Source organism: Chiloscyllium plagiosum, chromosome 3 (assembly GCF_004010195.1).
Source record: "Chiloscyllium plagiosum isolate BGI_BamShark_2017 chromosome 3, ASM401019v2, whole genome shotgun sequence".
Taxonomy (NCBI): domain Eukaryota; kingdom Metazoa; phylum Chordata; class Chondrichthyes; order Orectolobiformes; family Hemiscylliidae; genus Chiloscyllium; species Chiloscyllium plagiosum.
Window position 1 is genome coordinate 121,273,737 of NC_057712.1, and position 23,324 is coordinate 121,297,060.

A 23,324-nucleotide genomic window follows, 5' to 3' on the forward strand; every position below is an offset into this window, starting at 1 on the left:
TTGCCACCAGTTGGTGCAGAACATTATGAAGGCGACTTATGGAATGCTATATATCTAGAGGACTGAAAAATAAGGATGCCAAAGTTAAGCTGTAGCTACACCCACTTGGAATACTGTGAGCAAATCTGGGCACACCACCTTAGGAAGGTTATATTTGCCTTTGAGGGAGTACAACATAGGTTTACGAGAATGATACCTAGACTGCAGAAGTTAAGTTATGAATTTAGAAGGCTAAAGGGTGAACTGACCAAGGTCTTAAAGAGTACGCTTGCCTTTATTGGTCAGTTGGGAGTCTTGGATTTGGGAGGTCATATTGCAGCTGTACAGGACATTGGTTATGTTATGTTTGCAATACTGTGTTCAGTTCTGGTCTCCCTGCTATAGGAAAGCTGTTGTGAAACTTGAAAGGGTGCAGAAACTATTAGCAAGCATTTTGCAGGGTTGGAGGGTTTGAGCTCTGGGAAGAGGCTGAATAGGCTGGGGCTATTTTCCCCTGGAGCATTAGAGGCTGAGGGGTGATCTCCCTGATAGAGGTTTATAAAATCATGAGGGCATGATAGGGTGAATTGCCAAAGCCTTTTCCTGTATAGGAGAGTCCAAAATTAGAAGGCATAGATTTAATATGAGAGGGAAATGTTTTAAAAGGGACGTAAGGCACAGCTTTTCCAAGCAGAGGATCATACATGTATGAAATGAGCTGCCTGAGTCGATAATAGAGGCTGGTGGAAAAACAACATTTAAAAAGCGTTTGGATAGGTGTATGAATAGGGAACGTTTAGAGAGATGTGGGCTAAATGATGGCATATGGGACTAAGTTAATTTAGAATATCTGGCTGGCATAGATGAGTTAGAAACAAAGGCTCTGTTTCCATGCTGTACATTGCTATGCCAATATTAAAAGGAAAAAGCAGAGGAGATAATAATAAATATTTCCACTGTTGGCAATCCAAGAACTAGGAGGCATAGTCTGAGAATTTGGGCTAGATCTTTCAGGAGAGATGTTAGGAAGCACTTTTACACACAAAGGGTCGAACAGGTTTGGAACTCTCATCCATTAACAGCAGTGGATGCTGGATCAGTTGTTAACTTTAAATTTGGGATAGATAAACTTTTGTTGAGCAAAGATATTAAGACGTTTAGGCCAAAACCAGTTAGGAGTTAGGTCACAGATCATCCATGATCTCATTGAATGCTGGAATAGACTCTAGGGCTGAATGGCCTACTCCTGTTTCTTTGTTCCAGAGGACCTTTGTCTTTGGTAATTGGTCCCTAGTTCATAAACCTGCAAAATATGCAGTTATCCACGTAAATTCCTGGGTTTCATAACAGTTCTCACTCATTTCAGTTTATTGTTTCAAAAAGCAAAGCACCCAAAAATGTGATCTTTACACTGGCATTTTTATATCATTTTCTTCTTGGCACGTAAAGATGCATTCTGAGATTAGAGCTCATCCAGGGTAAAATGTTTTGAAAATATTCTTTCTTTTATCCCAAAAACTATACACACCAAAGAGTTATTGCCTGTTTCAGAAAGTTTCAATGCACTCTGTTTTTAGAAAGTTCTTGGTCTCTGACTGTTTTCCTAACCGCAGCAAAGATCAGCCAAGATTAATTGTGATGGGACAATGGGAGGAGAGATGTTGAATGAAAATGAATGATCATCTGCACAAAGCAGAAAATCCACAATGAAAGTTAAAGCTGGTGCAATGACTGCTTAATTAAATAAGGTTGATGGATAAACAGTTGGTGGAGTTAGTGATCAATCATCTTAATCCAAAACTATGATTTACAAATAAAGATCATGAGTTAAGGGCTCAGTGATGAGGCATATCAATTTAAAAGTTTCAGCCAGGATCAAAGAGTCCCAAATTGTCTCAGCATTCACAACATTTGTAAATTGTCACATGCAATTAATACAATTGAAGAATCACTAAACAATAATCTTTAAATTCTGGAACTTTTGGTAAATGAACTCTCTAAGAAATCTATTTCAGTCATTTTTATTTTGAATAAAAGACCTAGAAGATACCAGGAGAAGGAAATTGGATAATACTTGACAAGGAAAATATTGTGATGGGTAAAGAAAATAACTGAATTGCAATTTCAGTGAGCCAACAAGTACAATGGGTTAAGGGCCAATGCTGTATAATTGTGATTTTCAGCTTAAATCAGTTCTGTCCTGTACTGCACGTTATGCAATGAAACAAATGATTCAATCCTTTTGGAGAAGTTTCTCCCTCCCTTGAAATGCGTAAGCCCTCCTGCATTGCGCACATTACATTATTGATTGGCTGCTTTACTTGGTGTAGTGACTAATTGTGAACCACAATCCATGATGTTCCATGTAGCAATTTATCATTTTGAAGTAGCACATTTACAATCTCCACTATCACTCATTATTAAACATTCACGTCGCTAGCTTTTTTAAATCAATCGTACAGAATTTATCGTATAAGCGATACCTATACGTAAGTTATTCTGTATGACTAACCTCTTCTAACTTAACCACACCAGTTGAAGTGTGTCTGTTTACTCACTGGAAAACCACATTCCTAGTAGTTTCAGTTTCAATAGAACTGATAGTAACTAATTACTAAACACTGAACAGCACAGTGGTGAAATCATCCTTCAATTTTGCTCTCATTTTCTACTTATAACATTTCCCTTTTGAACAGGAAATAGTCGACATGAAATTTTCTTTGACCATCCTCCTGTCTCCCAGCACCTCCATCACTTCCATCACCAAATAAATATCTAATGTTGTGCTCTACATGTCATGTATGTGCTTGAAAAGTGCACTGTTGTTTATAGATTGTACAAAATACCGTGTTGTGGTCTGGATCCATAGACAGCAATTTTCGAATCGAACTAGATATTGCATACTAAAATTTGTTACTGTTTGGAAGTGTTTTTGTCATTGAGATTAAGGTCCAGGAGGATTACATTAAGATTTATGAAAACCTGAGACTGGAATGTTTGACCCACTGTTTCATTATCTGACCTAAATTTGCATCCCACGAATCAGAATGTTCAAATTATTTTAAGAGTGTATCTCTGAATACATTTTTTTTTAAGTGTAAAAATAGCTTGTGAAATAGAAGATTAATACTAATGTTTAGAAGGGTCACAGGACTCTGAATGTTCACTTTTTTTTCTTCACTGATGCTGCCATACATGAGTTTTTCTAGAAATTTGTTTTTGTTTGTCTCAGGCCAAATTTGAATAATTTATTCTGTGATTTGGGACAGGAGGATGTGACTGCAAGTGAGGCAGGTATAGGGACTCTGGGTAGGATTCAAGAAGCCTTGACCTCTACAATTGTCCATTAGCTACAAGGTTTTTGTAAGCTGTGTGGACAAGAGTGAGAACTGCAGGGAGGCTGAATGAACAACCAAAGCACCTTGCTACGTGAGCTTCAAGTGGGGGAGATAGGAGAATAAGAATGTTGTTGTGCAAGCGGACAGTATAGTAGAAAAGATACTGTTCTCGCTAATGTCAAAGTAGGACATTAAGAGCTTCTTTACATATTTTAAAAGGAGGAGAGAGTGCGAAGTGAATATAGACCCCTTAGAAAATGAGGTTGTGAAAATAATAATGGGAGATCAAGAAATGGCAGAAGAGTTGAATAAATATTTTGTATCAATCTTCATGGTAGAAAAGACCATCTTTCAAAAAAGAGAGAAAAATGTGGAGCAGAAATAAATGCATTAACTTTTACTAGAGAAGACGTGCCAGAGAAATTAATGGGGGCTAAAGGCCAATATATCACTTGGCTCTTGTGGAATGTGTCCTGGGATATTAAAGAAAGTAATTATACCAGTAGGAGGTGCACTGGTAGGAATTTTCCAAAATCCTTAGATTCTGGAAAAGTCCCAGAGAATCTGAAAACTACCTGTAACACACACATTGAAAAAGAAAGAGGACAGAAACAGGTAACTACAAGCTACAAAAAAAATCCTGGAGGAATTCAGCAGGTCTAGTAGCATCTTCAGAGAGCAAAACAGGTAACAATTCGAGTCCAGTGGCCCTTTGTCAAACCCTTGTTTGATTTCCAGCATCTGTTGTTTTTTTTTTAAACTACACGTCAGTAGGCTGAATGTATGTCATTGGGAAAATGTTCAAATCTATTACAAGAAATGTAATAGCAGATCCTTTAGAAATAGATTATATAACCAGTTAGAGCCAGCATGTTTTCATGAAGGGGAAATCATACTTAACAAATTTACTAGAAAGTTTTGAGAAGGTAATAAGCAGGATAGATAAAGGGGAGCCAGTAAATGTAATGCATTTGGATTTCCAGAGGGCATTCAATAATGTACTGCATTGAAGGCTATTTAATAAGATAAGAGCAAATGTAATTGGGCATAATATATTAGCATAACTAAAGGATTGGCGAGCTAACAGATGATACTGTGTTGGATTGAAGTGGGCAGTTTCAGATTGATAACCTCGGGATCAGTATTGTAGCCACAATTATTTCCAATCTGTACACATTAGTTGAGAAAAAGTCACATCTCATTTGTGGATGACGAAATAAATGTTGAGAAGGCAAGGGTAAGGATGGCCTGAAGAGTCTGCAAAGGGCTACATGAGTGGGAAATAATTTGGCAGGTGGAATATATTGTGGGAAGCTGCGGGGTTATGCAATTTGGCAGGAAGAATACAGAAGCTGAACATTATTCAAATGGAGATAGATTGCAGAGCTGTAGCACAGAGGGATTTGGGGATCATCGTGCACAAATCACAAAAATCAAGTATAAAAGTTCAGCAGGAAATGAAGAAAGTACATGAAATATTGGCCTTTATTTCACAGATGTTTTAAAGGAACATTGTCACAGTTTTTTCCTCACAGATGATATGGAAAGCATAAAATTAAATTTATGGATGAAGCTTGTTTTCTTTTTAAAAATTGATTGGGTTAGATTTTATATCACTGCCATTTCACAACCAAAGGTATCAATCTTTAATGGCTGGTATTTGTAAATCAACATGTTTAAGACATGGAGAGAGACAGCCAAACCAAGGCAAATTTCTACTTCTATATTTGCAGCACAGTAAAAGCCTTCAAAGACTCTCAAAATTAGTTCAATGTTTCCATATCAGACTTTTGAATAACTAATTCCAGACACTACTTCGTAACTTAAATAAAAGACTTCGCAATTTATTAACAATATAGTAATTTTAGCAGATTAAAATTAAACAACAAAGTAATTAGTTAAGGTCTATGCTTTAAATCTAAATCTTTGTTTTCAGCCTCATTCACATAATAAACACCAGAGAGAAGAACAGTTGTGGGATGAGAAAAAGAAAATAACAAAACTGGCTGGCTTACTTAATTGGTTTTGAAGATGAGGGTTGTTCAACAGGCAAAGTTGATGGTTTCTTGATTGTTTTTCTTAAGATGTCAATCAGGGTCACCTTCACAGTTCACTCGAATAAAGGCAGTATTACTTATAACTTAGCTCTTAAAGTTTTGGAGAATAGAAAACTGCTTGTTGGAAGTTAAGCTGGGAGCTGTCAAATCTTCATGCTCATCAACAAAAAACTCAGTCCATAACTCGGTTCAGTTCTGACCACTCCATGACTGACTAACCATCTCCTCCAGGAGATCCTAAATCCCAATCAACATCTGCTTGAGCATAAGGTCTTTTCTGGAACCAATTCCCAGGTTGTGACCTCATTAATAGCCAACTTCTGCTACCTATTGAAACGTAATGCTCTTCCCTGGTGACAAATCATCTAAAGAACTTGTTGGTCAGGGATCAAACTGCAATTAACTTTCAGGTCTGATCGTATGAATAAACAAAAGCTTGTTTGGTCTGATTCTCTTTTAACACAAGCTGTTCCCTACGGCCCAAAGGTCACAGCTCAAAGTTTCTAGTTCAAAACCAGAATTGTTCAGAGAATAAAATAAAAATAATGAACAATCAGTGAAGGCTCACACAATAGTTATTTCTGCTAAAATGCAACTATGACAGGTATTTCATCACTACACTTTTTCAGATTTTATTTGAATGGAGTTACGTCCAGTCTTCAGAAATAGTACACCATATTGCTTTGAGGGAAACCAGGACTTTGGGTGGCTAATTGCTTGGAAGCTTACTGGGCACTTAGAGTTTGTCAGCTTCTGTTAAGGTAAAAACAGAAATATTTCTGTATCAGCTGGTGCTGATTTATGAATGGAATTGAAATATTGTGTATTTTTACATCCGTATTATTGCAATCAAAATCTTTACAGGATTTTGCATAGGTAGTTCAATGTAGGCTGTACCAAGGTTAATCATTTTATTCAGGCCAGACCTATGTAAATACATCTTGAAATAATATGATGATGCTAACCTTAAAAATAATTTTGCATATCATCCATATGACTAATTGCTAATGCTGAAATTATAATCCAAAAGTACAGTAATGCATTTCAGAGAATTTCTTCTGAACAAGCACTGAATAGTAGGGGTAAAATCATACCGATTGAAATGTGATGAAATTTGCCTAAATTTCTGCATGTACAAATAATTGCTCAAATGATTTATGAAAATGCCTGTCTGTGAAGGATTTGAATGACAAAAACTATTACTGTTCGTAAATTCTTAATAAAAACTTTCTGCAAACTTATCTTGCTTTTAAAAATATTGCCCACCTCATGATCTGCACATTCTAATTGATTATTCAAGTTTCAGGTTCCAAAACATCATCATAATGAATTTGGATAAGTTTTTCCTTTTCAAGTACATTGCAAGGCTGTGGGAGAATGAAGCTAATTGAATATCTCTTTGTGATGGCCTCTGATTAGAGCTTGAAGGTTCAGTGTACAGAGTTTAAGGTGACACTTTTTTCTAGTCAGACTTTTATTCAAGCTCACCTATCACAAAACTCAAACTCATTGATTACTTGTTTTTTTTTTGGTAAAACAACCTGTTCAGTCAGGGGCTTGAACCCAATCTTGCTGGCTCACTGCTACTGTCACAAGACCCTCTTGTTTCCAGTATAAATATTTTTAATCAAACCTGATCCAATATGTTTCAATACATGCTGGGGCAGGTGAGATTTTAACACTGACCTTCTGGCCCAGAGAGAGGGACACTACCACTGTGCCACCAGAGCACTTGTTCCCAGTAAAAATTAAATTCTTGCACTATTATCACATAAATACGTAATCACCACTTATTACCTAGTTTCATTTGACATCCCTGCCCAGCAGACTGTACAACTGATAATAGCTCTTTTCTGTGTTATGAGATTCTGTATAGTTTTCCACAATCGAATTATGCAGCCAGCTGCAGATATGAGTTCTCCTAAGAATAAACTAGTCTTTTAGGGACATGCCAGTCAAATGTTGGGTGTGTAAACATGCTGCCAGAATGAGATGACTAAGCCTGTACAATTGTACCACAGTTTCTATATTGCACAGTAGAATTTAGTAGGCCCTCCAGAACTCTGGTATCAAATACAGATGTGAGAATGGGGTAGAGCATTGCATCTTCATGCCAGCAACAAAAATGTTTAGTAAAGTAAAAGCACCTGTGAATGGAAACGCATGGTGTGGTCTTAATCCAGTACAAGTGTTTGAAATGAATTTGTGTTGAGGTCTACAGAGAGTTCCAAAACACTAATCCAAATGTTTTTTTCTGTCTCTGTTTTTGCCACAATGTGCAGCATCTGAATGACTGGAACTCCCAGAATCCAGACTGTCTTCTGCTTGTAATTAAGGAACTGGTGCAACAGTACCACAAATACCAGTGTGATCGACTCCATGAGAGCTCACGTCTTATGTTTGAATATACAGCACTGCAGGAGGGGCCTGAATTTGGAGACAACATGGAAATCTATGCAGGAAGAAAGAATAACTGGGTAAATTCGTTGTTTAATAGGCATTAAAAAGGAAATAACTTTGTTTCCAATAGTACAACAGTAATTGGAGGACTACAGTATCATTTCTTTAACACTGTTTAGGTCTATGTCTTGTCCATCTCAAAATTCTGTTTTGTTTTGAAGTTACTTTTTTTAATGTAAAAGTATTACTTTATTTTATTCATTTATGGCATGTATTCATTACTGGCAAGGCCAGTATTTATTGACCATCCCTTATTGTCTGGAGGTCAGTTAAGAATCAATTACATTGCTTTGGGTCTGGAGTCATGAGCAGGCCAGACCTTGAGGATAGCAGATTTTCTTCCTAAAGGACATTAGAACAGAATAGATTTTTACCACAATCAACAGTGATTGCCTGATTGCCATTAGGCAAACTTTTGCTGACAGATATTATGTTAAACTCAAATGTCACTTTCTGCTATGGAGGGATTCAACCCACATCCTAAAACATTAATGCGGAGCTTTGAATTACTATCCCTGTGACAGTACCACTAGGCTGATGCCTCCCAGATTTCGCCAGTATTTAATAGTGAAGGGTGTTTTGCTGCTGACTTAGGAGAATGTTAAATATATCAACCTCGTCATAACAAAAAGACTAGAAAGAAATCCTCACACCAAAGTATTGTTATTATTTATAGTATTTGTCATATTTGAGATTGACAAACATATTAAAGCTATTTATAATTTGAAATATGTTTGATAAAGTATATCTGATAATGTCAAAGATACAATGATTTTTGCTCAGCCTCCTGTGGTACTTTGATAACAAATACACCATCAATATCAGGTGTAAATATTTTTGGCAAAATTGAAATTGCTGGACAATTATTCGATTCTTTTTCTGATTGTTTCAGATTTCCAGCATTTGCAGATCTTTGTTTTATTTGGTAAATATTTTTAGAGTATGTATCTTGTTTGGGAAGCACAGTCTACTATTTGACATCATTCAGTGATACAATTGATGACAGTATTTCGGAGTGGCAGAGAGATCTGTATTTGGAAGTGTGAAAAAGATAACTTACATTTAATTACATGTAGGAAGTGAACTGTTATGCAGTGGTCATTTGGGTAGGGAAAAATTAACTGCACTGCTTTTTCCAGAATGGCAAGCATCTTTGGGAGCATTGTTACTTCTACAGCCAATCAGGCAAGTAGAGTGTAGTTTATGGACCAAATCAATCCTCCTCAAAATATATCAAGAAGATAGTCTCGACGCTAACTACTTCTTATTTTAAAGGCAAGTGGCAGGTGTTGCATTCCAGCTGCAATTCAATTGGTCAAATTCCCAGTCTTGAAGCAAAATGCACTTCATTCTTCCCCTATAGTTAAAATACAACAAAAGGAATAAGAAATTGGAATAACAACTCTATTGGAAAACTAAACAGCAACTATTCCAATGTGGTAACATCCCATAAACAGACCCTTGGCAAATTCGGTAAAATAGACTGTCTTACATGCAATTCTCCATTCCAGGAAAAGCATCAAGAGAAAACTGTGTGTGTGGAGCATCGACACACCAGCAACTGCTAATGAAAAACCAAAACTAAATATGGGAGCTTGACCTCACTGACACAGGCAGTGTTCCGACTTTAAAAAAAGAGAACTCAAGATGTTTACCTTATTGGGTTAAAATAGCTTGATACCTGTCTTAAAATCACTCTTCAAAAAAAAAGATATAATGCATCTCTTAAAGCAATAGTATTGTCACATTAGTATCTTCCACTCCCAATCTGCGCTTCACGCTTCAGTGCATTTACAAAAGCTTTGGCTGTTCGGATAAAGGCAAAATACTGCAAATGCTGGAAAACTGAGACAAACCGAAAGAATGTAGATAAACTTAACAGGTTTGGCAGCATCTGTGGAGAGAGAAACCAATACAGTTTTGAATCTGATATGACTGTTTTTCAGATCTGAAACCAGCACACACAATGTGGGAGAAACGAAGCAGGCAAAACTTTACTTAGTTCTGAAAAAGAGTCACACCGGACCCAAAACGTTAATTCTGTCCACAGATGTTGAGTATCAGAGGTTGAGCAATTCACTGGGCAGGTTGGAAGTGAGTTTAGAAGACTGGGAATGCCAGAAATGGAGGTGGAAATGATGGGCAGGGCAGTACAGAAAATTTTAGATATGAAAAGTTCTTTGACTTCCCAGCTTTGGTATCTGCAGTTGTATAGATTTAGATTATTTGATTAGGAAGAATGACAACTCGAGAAACACTAACTGTGCATGGATATATATTACAGAAATGTATGTTCTGTAACTTTTTCCCCTTCCTCATGCCTTGAGGCAAACAATGTACATGCTTTTGACCATTTTTATATCTATTCCTGGAACTGGCCACTAGCCTGCTGTCAGTAGCCGCAGCTTGAGGGACACTATGTCACGTAAAGCATAGCTGATTGTGAAATTCTCCTGCTCTAATTACCTGCCATAGGCATGTTAGAAGGATTTATAGTTTGATAGTTAACTTGTTTGGTCACCTTATGAATGCAACTTCCATGGTCATACAGTCCTGAAATAAGATGTAAACTTTTAAGCTTCTGTCACAAGAGCTTCCATCAATGTTGGTGTTTGTGCTCCACTCCAGCCCTTTCCCATCTTTTCTCCTCTCAATCTGCCATCATAACTGTCTAAGCCCTTAGCCCTCATTATTTTTCACTTAAATGTATTTATAATAGTCAATCAAATCATTTCCTGTGCGAGAGACTTCCACATTCTTACTATTTTTTGGTAAAGAAGTTTCTTCTAATTTCTTATTAAATTTCTTGATGACTGGTCTACATTAATATCCTCTAGATTTTATCTTTTGCATAAGAGGAAACTTTGTGTCCACTCCAACAAACCTTTTCATAGTTTTAAAAAGCTTTGTTAGGTCATCTGTCAGCAGTTTTCTGCAAGAGAGAGTCCCAGCTTCTTGACCCTTTCTTAATAAACATGTATCTCCATGCATTTCTGTTATTATCTTTGTAGATTTTCTCTACAAGCTCTATATTCTTTGTAAAATATGGTGATAAGGCAGACAAGGTCATGAAGTTGCAGCAGGCATTCTTTGCCTCCTCACTTCGATACTGCAGTGGGATACCATCTGCTGCCTTGGTTTTCTTAAGCTGGTAGACAGCCTTCTCTACTTCATGCAGGCCTGGGGTGTTCCTGAGCTGGCAGCATGTGGCATGCTGTGAGATTCAGTCAAGGAGGCTCAGATTGACAGCAGAGTCCTGATTGAGGAGGTTTCAGATCTGCTACCCCAGCGTTGTTTGATGGCTGCTTTGTCCTTGGTAAGAGTCACTCTATTCTTAGCCAGCATTGGGTTGGGGCCTGGGGTGTTTGGGCTGTCAGAAATCTTAACAGTCAAGAAGAAATCCTGCACATTATGGTTGTTAGCCATTCGTTGGACCTCCAGTGCTTTCTCCTTTCACCATCTGTTCTGTGTGTCTACGGTTCATTACTGGACCTCGGCCTTCAATTGCCTGTACGTTGTCTTTTTCTCTTCTGATTGTGGTAGCTATTTTGCTGTCAGAAATGCCAACCTTTATCAGCTTTTGTCTCCCCTGATCATTCTCATCAAAAGAATCTTGGTTGTTTCCTGGTTAAGTGACCAACCAAGCTTTTGCAGACATTGATGGAATATCTCCGCATCCAGTGAGCTATTGCAGCCTTCAGTCACCTAAGGAAAAGGGTATCCAAGGGCCACAACATCAGAACCAACATCAAGATCATGGTTTACAGAGGTTTGCTGGTTCCCACTTTTCTATGTGACTCTGAGACATGGACTGTCTGCACCAACGCTGCCTATGTAAGATCCTGTGAATCACAGGGAAGACGCACCAACACCATCGTCCTTGAATAGGCCAACATCCCCAGGATTAAGGCACTGACCATCCGTGACTAGCTATAATGGGCTGGGCACACTGTCTGCATGACCAACACGAGACTCCCCAAGCAGGCACTCTACTCCCAGCTCCAAATGGCAGGTGAGCCCCAGGTGCACAGAGGAAATGTTTCAGTGGTAACTTCAAGGCCTCGCTGGTGAAGTGCGGCATTCCAATTGACACCTGAGAATCACTGGCCCAAGACCATCCAAAGTGGAGGAGGAGCATCCAGGAAGACATCGAGCATCTTGAGAATTGCCATTGGGAGAAAGTAGAAGCCAAGTGGTAACAGTGAAAGGAGTGCACTACCATACCAATGCCCTACCAACCCCTTCCTGCAATTACATTCTGTCCCAAGTGTGGCAGAGTCTGCGGAAGCTGCGTCAGAGTGTGCAGCCACATACGGACTCACTCAGAGTGCAAGAGAATCACCCTCGTCTGCGAGGGACCACCAGTGATGATGATGAAAATAAGGTGACCAGAATTGCAGACAGTGCTTTCAAGTCTGAGTTAATAAAGGTTTGATACAGCTCTTAAAAGTGGCTGTGGCTATGTGACAAGTAAGGTGTGACAAATCCAACATTGAAGTCTCATCACAGTGCCATCTACAGGAGTTCCACACACTGTAAGCATGTGGAGTGTCGAAGATTTGCCTCAAAGGCAAAATTGATGCATTATGGTTAATCCAGTTGGTTGCTAATGTCATTAGGCTTTTTTAAAGATTACTTCACTTCAGTTTTTATGTCATTTAGCTCATTGGGATCTTTTAGAAAAGCAGTTTCTTTTGAATGTGCTCGCTCTGTTTCTGATGAAAATAGTAAACAGCTTGGTCATTTTTCTTGCTTACGAGGGAAAGTATAAAAGCTATTTAGCTTCCATACATTTCCTCTAATCTTCAGTCATTTTTTAGGCCAACACATGATGAGAGGAAAGCAACAACTTTGTTATTCTGTACTTAATGATGTTAGGTAAGCTGACAGTCAGTTGCTGCAAAGGGAATATATTACATTAACAGAAATATTGTCTTTCATATTGCTTGCTAAATCATGTCCCATCTACCCTTTTCTCATGGTTTAAGTAGACATTCGCCATTCCTCGATTTGAGGAAGAAATAAAAATTGTTGTGGTGCACTAACGCTAATTTTCCAGCCTCAATCTTAATGTTGCTTGTTTAGCTTTACAATTGCAGGTTATATCTTGCCGCACAACTGTCACTGAATTAATTTTGTGTGAAGAGTTTTGAGATATTTCTGAGACATGTAACAGGAAATACATGAATTTCATGTGCTGTATTAGAGAAGTTTTGATGAAGACTGTTTAGATTTGGAGTCTTGGAAAAGTTTTTTTTAAAATTCAGAACGAAATAGCATGTCATTTCCTTCTGTTCAGATTCTTGGCAAATGCCAAATGACTTTCTTTGTTGAGTTGCCAACAATCTTAATGCTCTTTGAAAATTATAGAACATATTTCTGGTCATAAATGTTTCAATTTGCCTGTAATTTTTCCAAAACTGTAGTATGTACTTTTTCACATCCCATTGTGTTTTTTTTTAAATTATGCATTTCTTTATAGATTTTCCATTGAACTTACTAAATCCTTAACAGGAAAGGAAACAGACCAATTCAAATGCAATTAAGAGCAGTAGGTAATAAGACATGTGATCAAGGATTATATGCTATTCTTACAAATACAAAACTTTCCATACACCTTCCAATTGTGATCGCAAATAGTGTTTTGAAAATCTTTACCACCCCTCAATGAGAGTTGAGTGAAGTAACAAGGAGCATGGAGACCAGGCACCTGTGCCACTGGGAGCACGGTTGTTATGAGTAGATCAAAGCTTAATGTTGGAAATTACTGCCCTGCGAGTTTGGAACACCAAAACATCAACTCAGAACCCCACTTGTGTCCTGACCCTAACTTTGGGAAGACCTGTACTAAGAGCTACATATTACTATTCAAAAATAGGAGCATTTTTGTAATAGTAAATTAACAACAAATGTATATCCATTTATAGCATAGTATATTTACGAAGACTGCTCCAGCAGCCTCAAGAAAGTGTGTTGATAAATCCCTAATGACCAACCCTTGAACATTGTCCTCTTCCTCATTCACAAACTGCTCATAATATATTCCAAAGTATGGCTCAGCTTCCCTACGTATGCTGCTTACATTCAGTTGTACTTCAACATCTTGCTCATTTCCACCAATTTATCTCAACTGTTTCACTCCTTAACTGGGTTTCAATTTTGATTACCTGTGATTAAATAAGACTGAAACTATTGTTTTCAACTCTGATCTCAAATTCTGTACCATCTACTTTACCCTTGTTCTGGCTGAACTGGATCAGAGTCATTGAGCTTTACAGCACTGAAAGGAGTCATTTGCCCATTGTATCCCCACTATTTATCCAGCATTGATCTACTTTAGCCATGAGCCTGTAGCCTTGTACGAGAATTCATGTCAGGACTCCAGTAATCTCCTCCTTTTGTTTTCTGCAGCAGTCTGAGAAAGGTCCCATCTGGACCTGGGTGTTTATCCAACTTCCATCTGCTAAAACTGCAATTTTCTCATCTTTACCAATTCAAATACATCACGGTCCTCTTCCTTGATTTCTATAACTATATCATTCACCTGTATCATGAATACAAATGAAAAATGCTCATTTAAAATCTCACCTACATCTACCAGCTCCATGCACAGTTTGATGCTTTGGTCCCCAATGGGCCCTACTCTTTTCCTGGTTAACCTTTTTGCCCCCAGTTTCAACCATAAACTCCACTTTTTCTCTTTATATCCAATCCTTGATATCCGAGGTTCTCTGGTCTTGTTGGTCTCATCCTTCACCTTTTTGGAAGGATGTTGGCCCTATGCACTCAGCATTTCCTTTATATACATATTTAGATATGCTGAGTAGTGAGATTAAGGTTGTGGTTGAATACAATTTTGTTTCTGCTGATGGGCCCATAGTTAAAAATCACACAACACCACAGGTTTATTTGGAAGTACAAGCTTTTTGAGCACTGCTCCTTCGTCAGATATCTAATGGGGCAGGATTATAGGATGCAGAATTTACAGCAAAAGATCAAAGTGTCGTATAGTTGATGTGATGTATTGAAAAAACCTAGATTGCTGTTCAGTCTTCCATCACTGAGCTGAGATGTCTTTTCTTTTAATAAGACCTTAAGTTATCTCAGGAATGTGATTTGAAAGAAGTTCTCCAAACTCCAAACTCCACAGTGCAATTGAACCTGGGTCCCTGATGTTATGAGGCAGTAGTGCTAACCACTGAGCCACTCTGCTGCCCGGTAGGGCAAATCTGTTTGACTATAACCTGGTGTTGTGAGTTTTTTAACTTTGCCCACCCCAGTCCAAGACCGGCATCTCCACATGATGGCCCCATTTGCCTCCTGGATGCTCTCTTTTGCATTCCTAGTACTGTTCAAAGTCTATCTCATTTAGTATGGTGTTTGTGCCACACAACACGATATAGGATATATTCAATTTGACCAGGAACTCTGTAATGGCAGTATGATGGTAATTCCTACTGGTGCTGTCAAGGACAGTGTTCAGGCAACTTGGCTGAGAGTGCTGCTAGTTCTGGAGCATGAGTCATGCAGCACAGAAACAGAGCCTTCAGTCCAACTTGTCCATACCGACCAGGTATCCTAAATAAATCTAGTCCAATTTGACCCAGTCCCTCTAAACCCTTTCTAGTTATATACCCTATCCAGATGCCTTTTAAATATTGTAATTGTACCAGCCTCCAATACTTCCTCTAGAAGCTCATTCCATACATGCATGAAAACGTTGCCCCTTAGGTCCTTGTTAAATCTTTTCCCCCCTCCCCTTAAATATATGCACTCTAATTTTGGACTCCCCTACCCTGGGGAAGAGATCTTAGCTATTCACTCTATCCATGCCCTTGATGATTTTATAAACCTCTATAAGATCACCCCTCAACCTCGTATACTCCAGGGAAAATAGCCCCAGCCTCTCCCTGTAACTGAAACATTTCAACCTTGGCAACATCCTTGTAAATCGTTTCTGAACCCTTTCAAGTTTAACAACAACCTTCCTGTAAAAGAGACCAAAATTGCACACAATATTACAAAAGTGGCCTAGCCATTGTCCTGTACAGCCGCAACATTATCTCCAAAATACTATACTCAATGCAGTGACTAATAAAGGCAAGCGTACCAAATGCTGCTTTCACCATCCTGTCTACCTGCAACCCCACCTTCTAGGAACTATTAACCTGCACCTCAAAGTCACTTTGTTTGGCAACGTCCCCTAGGACCTTACCATTGTGTATTTGATTTACCAAAATTCAGGACCTAACATTTATCTAAGTCAACCTCCATCTGCTACATCTTAGCCCATTTGCCTATTTGATCAAGGTCCATCCTAAATATTACGTGGCTTCTTATCAAATGTCATTATCCTTTTTTATTATTAACATCCTCAAAAAACCTCCAACCGATTTGTTAGACATGATTAAATTTTCTTAAATCCATATTGATGCTTGTTAATGCAGCACTTTTTAAAACAAAAGATTAACAATACCTAATAATGGAACCTAGCACTTTACCTTTAATATTAGGTTACCTAGCCTATAGTCCATCATTTTCTTCTTTCTCTTTTTCTGACATAGTCAGGTTATATCTGCTATCATCCAATGCTTCAAAATTGTTTCAGAACTTAAGGAATTTTGGAAAATCAAAACCAATACATCCATCATTTCAATTTTTTTTTTAAACCTGATGGAAATCATCAAGTCTGGACATGTTACTATTTAGTCCCATTAATTTATCCAGCAGTTTGTTTATACTGATTTTTTTTTTTTAAATCCTCATTCTCAATCATCTTTTGTTTCTGATTGTTGTCCAGAATGTTTCTTTGTGCTTTGGGGCCAATAGATAGATGGAGTATTTGCCTCATATCCCTATGTCCCTTTGTTCCACATTATAATTTTAGCTGTCTATCTGCAATGGGCCCATGTTTATTTTCACTAATCTCTAATTCATGAACCCATAAAAATGTTTTCTGTTTTCATGTCTCTTACTAATCTATCCTCCTTTCATTCTGTTCGCTTATCAAGTTCTCCCAATGCTCAGGCAACATTGTGACCTTCTCCCTTTCATCTTTAACACCCGACATGAGCCATGGTTTGAGCAATGTTTTCATTGCATTTTTGTGTTTCAGAAATGTGTTTTTATTGCATATTGTGTATTAATCTTTAAAAACTATCTATTGTTTGTCTGCTATCATATATTTGATTATAGTTTCCCACTTTATATAAGCTTTGAACTTCATTGAATTATTTTCAAACTCAGTATGAAAATTTATATTTATATTTAGGCCACTCTTTCTTTTGAGGTTGCCTTATTTGCCTCATGTCATGTTACTATTAAATATTAAATATCCAACTCATCCACACTACTACTGCTAACTTAGTTTGTCTAGTCTACCTAAAATACTGATCCACATGATTACTGTATTATGTTTGTCACTATGCTTCTAATTTCGTGAATGATAAACTACCTTCCACTGCAAGTATTGTAAGAGGTTTGTAGACAATCTGTACCAATGTTTTCTGCCTCTTAAACAAATGTTTTGTGTTCCCAGAGAGCAATTATGTTTATGTAATTCATATAACTGTCATCAAAGGTCCTACATACCATATCAAATCTCTAGGGGACAGTAGTTTAATAGCAATATTACTGAAACGAGGACATGAGTTTGAATCCCACCATGACGGATGGGTGGGAGCCCACGTCTGGGTGGTATGCACTTCAGAGGGTCAGTGTAGACTCAAATGCCTGCTGACCCATAACAATGTAGTTGATTCCCCCCCACCCCACTTTCTTCCCCACATGGCAATAAGGGATGTGCAATAAATGCTGTGCCCAGTCAGTAATGCCCACCTCCATGAATTTAAAAGAAAACTGCTGGAAGTAACTGTTATCTAAATAGGAAGCATTACTTGGCTGACTTTCATGCTATTTCCACCACACCATAGAGTCATTCGAGATGTACAGCATGGAAACAGACCCTTCGGTCCAATTTGTCCAGACCGACCAGATATCCAAATACAATCTAGTCCCACCTGCCAGCACCCGGCCCATATTTCTCCAAACCCTTCCCATCCAGATGCCTTTTAAATGTTGCAATTGTACTAGCCTCCACCACTTCCTCTGGCAGCTCATTCCATACACGTACCACCCTCTGAGTGAAAATGTTGCTCCGTAAGTCTCTTTTATATCTTTGCCCTCTCACCCTAAACCTATCCCTTTGAATTCGAGGGATAATCAATTCAGACACTGTATTTCACTAATCTGTCCAACAAAGCTTGAAAGAATTTATAGTCAAAATTTCTGAAGGTCTAATGTCATACAATAGGTTTGTAATTGTTCTATGTTGCCACAGTGAAATCATGGGAAATAGGAATAAGGCATTCAGTTCCAAAGCAGAAACAATAATTCAAATTATGCCACATTAATTTGAGTAAGGTCAGGTCTCCCTTTTAAACAATTGTTGGCAACCTATCTTATTTGAAGGATTATGGTGATGTGATCAAAGGTACAGGTTCTTAGCTTGTTTTAAATGAGTACATAGGTAACTACTGCTGGAGTAGTCTGACACTTCTGTTCAGTAATTCAAGACTTGTCTTGGAAAAAGCCTATGAAGAGATGATAAATCCAGAATCCTGCTCAGAATTGTGGTTAACACAGCACATTTGTTTAGTCAGTAGAACTCTCATTGGCAATAACCCAGTAATAATAATAATTATAATAGGATTCTCTTTGTCAATGTGTTTTTGCATTGCTGTAACAAATTTATTTTTATAATTTGAACATTTTGCGGTACTTTGCAATCTAAAGACAGTGACATTTTTCATGGAAATACATTTGTTAAAGTGCATTAAATCATTGCCAAAGCCATTTCAGATTGCTACAGTTGTAGTTATTGTTCTTTTCAACAAGTCGAGAAATTATCTGCTTAGAATAACCCACTAATAACTTGTATTTATATGGAATCTGCCCTCAAATTTGGCAAAAGAGAAAATAAGACATGTTGCAAATGGCTAAGACTTGGGGGTTTAAGGCTAAGACTTGGCCTCAGACACCAGTGATTATGCAGTGTACTTCACAAAAGTGATCAAATAAGGAATGAATTTCAAGGTTTGGATATGCAGTTTCTTTTGATGAGCGCAAAATGACTGTGGTGCGTAGGTCGAGGCAGAAATATTGGCCAGGACACTAGGACTTGGTTAGAAAGTTTATTTATTGAATTGAATTTATTGTCACGTGTACTGAGGCACAGTGAAAAGCTTTGTCTTGTGAGCAATACAGACAGATCACAGAGTTAAGTCACCTAGATAGAAAATAATAAGTAATAGCGGCAAAAACAAAAACACAGGTACAGGCGAATGTTAAGAGATTGTGAGTCCATTCAGTATTCTAACAATAGTAGGATAGAAATTATTTTGAAACCAGCTGGTGCGTGTGTTCAGGCTTCTGTACCTACTCCCCGATGGTAGAGGTTGTAGAAAAGCATTGCCAGGGTGAGATGGATCTTTGAGAATGCTGGCGGCCTTTCCTTGACAGCAGGCCTGATAGATGGATTCTATAGATGGGAGGTTGGCCTTTGTGATTGTCCGGGCCGAGTTCACCACTCGCTGTACAGTCTTTGATCTTGAGTAGTACAGTTGCCATACCAGGTAGTGATACATCCAGATATAATGCTCTCTGGCGCACACATAGTTGGCAAGGGTGTTCACCATCATGCCAAATTTCCTCAGCTGCCTGAGTAAGAAGGAACGTTGTTGGGCCTTTGTAACCAGTGCGTCCACGTGAAAGCTTGTTGTGGATGACCACTCCCAGGAGCTTGACACTCTCCACTCATTCCACCTCTGTGCTATTAATGTGTAGGGGGACATGAGTAACATCCTTCCGAAAGTCAATAATGAGTTCCTTGATCTTGCCGGCATTGAGAGCTAGGTTGTTCTCAGTGCACCATTTTTCCAGGTCTTCCTCCTCACGTCTGTAGTCTGTTTCATCGCCATCTGAGATTCAACCGACTATGGTGCAAACAGCAAACTTGAAAATGGCATTAGTGTGATATTTGGCAGCGCAATCATGGGTATGCAGTGAGTACAGTAGGGGGCTGAGCACACCCCCCTGGGGGGTTCCAGTGTTGAGTGTTAGTGAGGATGAAATATTGTCCCCAATCTTCACAGATTGTGGCCTGTGGGTCAGGAAACTGAAGATCCAGTTGCAGAGAGTGGGGCTTAGTCCGAGATCACTAAGTTTAGTAATCAGCCTCGAGGAGATGATAGTGTTGAAGGCTGAAGTGTAGTCAATGAGTAGAATTCTTACATATCTGTTCTTGGTGTCAAGATGTTCTAGGGAGGAGTGAAGGGCAAGTGATATGGCATCTGACGTGGATCTGTTGCTCTGATAAGCAAATTGGAGTGGGTCAAGAGTAGTGGGGAGGCTGGAGTTGATTTAATGCCATGTCCAGCCTTTAAAAGCACTTCATGACCACCAAAGTTAGGGCCACTGCTGGTAGTCATTGAGACATGCTGCATGAGCCTTCTTAGGCACAGGGATGATGTTGACCCTCTTGAAACAGCAAGGGACAGTGGCCTGCTGCAGGGAGAGGTTGAAGATGTCCAAGAAGACCTCTGCCAGTTGATCTGCGCATGCTCTGAGTACACAGCCTGGTACTCCGTCTGGTCCCATTGCTTTCCTTGGATTCACACAAAGGAAAACTGATCTGGAACATGGATTTCTCTCTGGAACATGGATTTGAAACCAGCTTGAATTAAGGAGAACTGGCAGTTTATGTGCTTTTAGTTGTTAGAAGATCGATGCAATTGCTTATGCCCAAAACATCGATTCTCCTGCTCCCCGGATGCTGCCTGACTTGCTGTGCTTTTCCAGCACCACACACTCTCAACAATCGTATCAGAAGGCGAGATATAAGCTTTCAACTTGGTTGTGTTAAGCATTATTTGTGGGTGTCTCAAGTATGGAATTGCAGTGCCTAAAACTAACGGCTGAAATCTCACTCAAGTTGGTTGTGTAGAATCAGGAAAATTACTGACGCCTCAAACTCGACTCACGAGAAACTTTGGCCTCAGTTGTAATAAAACGAATAAACAACTCAGGCTCTTGTCCTTCTCATTTCCAGTATACTACCTACAACCCATTAAATGCCAACCAGCCCATCATCGTCCCTCATACATTCCATCACAATTTATGCCCCTGTACCAAAATCTACTCCTAAATATTTCCATGTACTTAATTCTTTCAAACACTTGATTGCTTATAAAATTAACATTTTATATTTGTAACCCTATTTCAAGACAGCTGATCCATCTAGAATCACTTGGAACAGTTAATCAAACTGTCAACTTGCAGGCCCCTAACTTTGTTAATGTTGGGAAGCATTCAGGGTGAACTAATTTAAAATGATAGCACGAAGGCATCTGTTGAAATTGCAAGCACCAATCTTTTTTCAGCTGAAAAAAAATTTGCAGTAACCTGCATGGTTTATTTTCAGATTTCAAAAGGTGGGCAATTCAAATTACTTTACAGCTTGAAAGTTTCACTGAACAAATCCACCTGTTATGCACATTTATATCTGTTGTTAACAATAGCCAAAGGACCAGCAGCAGTAAATGTGAGGTGTTGCATTTTGGTAAGGCAAACCTGAGCAGGGATTATAGTTAATGGTAGGGCCTTGGAGAGTGATGCTGAACAAAGAGACCCAGGGAGACAAATGCATTGTTCCTTGGAAGTGGAGACATAGGTAGATAAGGTGGTGAAGAAGGCATTTGTCATGCTTGCCTTTATTGATCAAAACATTTGAGTATAGGAATTGGGACGTCATGTTGCATCTGTGAGGGACTTTGATGAGGCCACTTTTAGAATACTGCATACAATTCTGGTCACCTTTCCACAGGAAGGATGTTGTTAAACTTGAGAGGGTGCGGAAAAGATTTACAAGGATGTTGTGAAAACTGGAGGGTTTGAGTTGTAGAGAGAGGCTATATAGGCTGGGGCTTTTTTTCACTGGAATGTCAGAGGCTGAGTAGTGACCTTATAAGTGGTTTATAAAATCATGAGGGACGTAGATAGGGTGAATAGGCAAGGTCTTTTTCCTAGGATAGTGGAGTGTAAAACTAGTGGACATAAGGTTAACACGAGAGGGGAAAGATTTAAAGGGGACCTGAGGGACAGCCTTTTCATGCAGAGGGTGGTGCTTGTATGGAACAAGCTGCCCAAGGACATGGAGGAGGCAGGTGCAGTTACAATTACAATATTTAAAAGACATCTGGATGAGTATATGAATAAGGATATGGGCAAAATGCTGGCAAACAGGCTTAGGTCAGTTTGAGATGCCTGGTCAGTGTGAGCAAGTTGGACTGAAGGGTCTCTTTCCATGCTCTGATTCTGTGATTATGACACTTGACTTGTGCAAAGAATTCCAATTGGTTTAGACCTTTGTCTCAAATTCATAAAAGCCCTTTGGTCAAGTTTCAGAAAGATAGGTGACAAAATTGCTTCTGAATCAAGATAGCTGCATTTTTGGATATATTGCTTTCTCTGTAAACCATGGATGTGTGAAATACATTCTAGCCCCACACTCCTCCACCAGCAAAAGTAGTGAATATGAGTTTTAGTCTGGATTTTAGAAAACATTTTGGCCAAGGCCTAGAACTTGTCTCCTTTGCAAAACAATTTGGTCTGACTTTCCATTCAGATGTTCTGTTCATTATTTACGGGTAGATGTGAATGTGGAATTCAAAAGTCAAACAGATAAGCCATGAACATATTCAATGGCAGTACAGGCTGAATGTAACTTCTCTTATTTTGCATGTTTATATGAATATGTAACTTGGAGTTTAGAATTTGGGGAAAATATAATCTGTCCGGATGTCTTTGAATTTTAAATTTGTAATTAAAAAAAGTTCCCCAAAGGTATTTTTTAAAATTAGTAGAAGTCAACATAATTTATGTTATACATTTAAGTTATTCATCATGTTTTCCATGTATTTGAACTGAAGATTGTAGTCCAATTAATCATTAGATAAAATCATATTCAGTGAATACTTGGTTACATAATGCATGTTATAATACTTGCAGCCTTGTTTTAAATGGTATTGGATTCAGTTGATAGAATTATTTTTTCTTGTCCATTCATAGACTGGTGAATTTTCTGCTCGTTTCCTTTTGAAGCTGCCAGTGGATTTCAGCAACATACCAATATACCTGCTCAAGGTAATGTTCTTTCACGTTGTTCATGATGAAGTCAAGTTATGTTTAAAACTGATACGGCCATATGCTTTAGTTTAATTTTTGATTGGTTCAAGCGTCACCAGATAATTAAATAAAGTGGTATTTTTCTGAGAAAACTTACTTTTGGATGGATAATTATTGAGTCTGGTATCAATTGTTCATTGGTGTTCCCACGTTGTTATGTAAGTTAACTCATTTGGTTGGGGAGATGGAAAAAAGTGGAAAGAAAGTAAAGCCAAAAAAGACAACAAGGAGGAAAGTAATAAAAACC

General features: G+C 38.4%; 1 protein-coding gene across 5 annotated transcripts in view; it reads left to right on the top strand.

Moving 5' to 3' along the window:
* The window catches only part of babam2 (BRISC and BRCA1 A complex member 2), a 210,104-nt gene that overhangs the window by 43,003 nt on the left and 143,777 nt on the right, over positions 1-23,324 (top strand). For all 5 annotated transcript variants that reach the window (XM_043687225.1, XM_043687226.1, XM_043687222.1 and 2 more), the window contains exons 5-6: positions 7,657-7,851; positions 22,961-23,035. In XM_043687225.1, the coding sequence (XP_043543160.1) occupies positions 7,657-7,851; positions 22,961-23,035 (270 nt within the window). The remainder of the gene's footprint in view (positions 1-7,656; positions 7,852-22,960; positions 23,036-23,324) is intronic.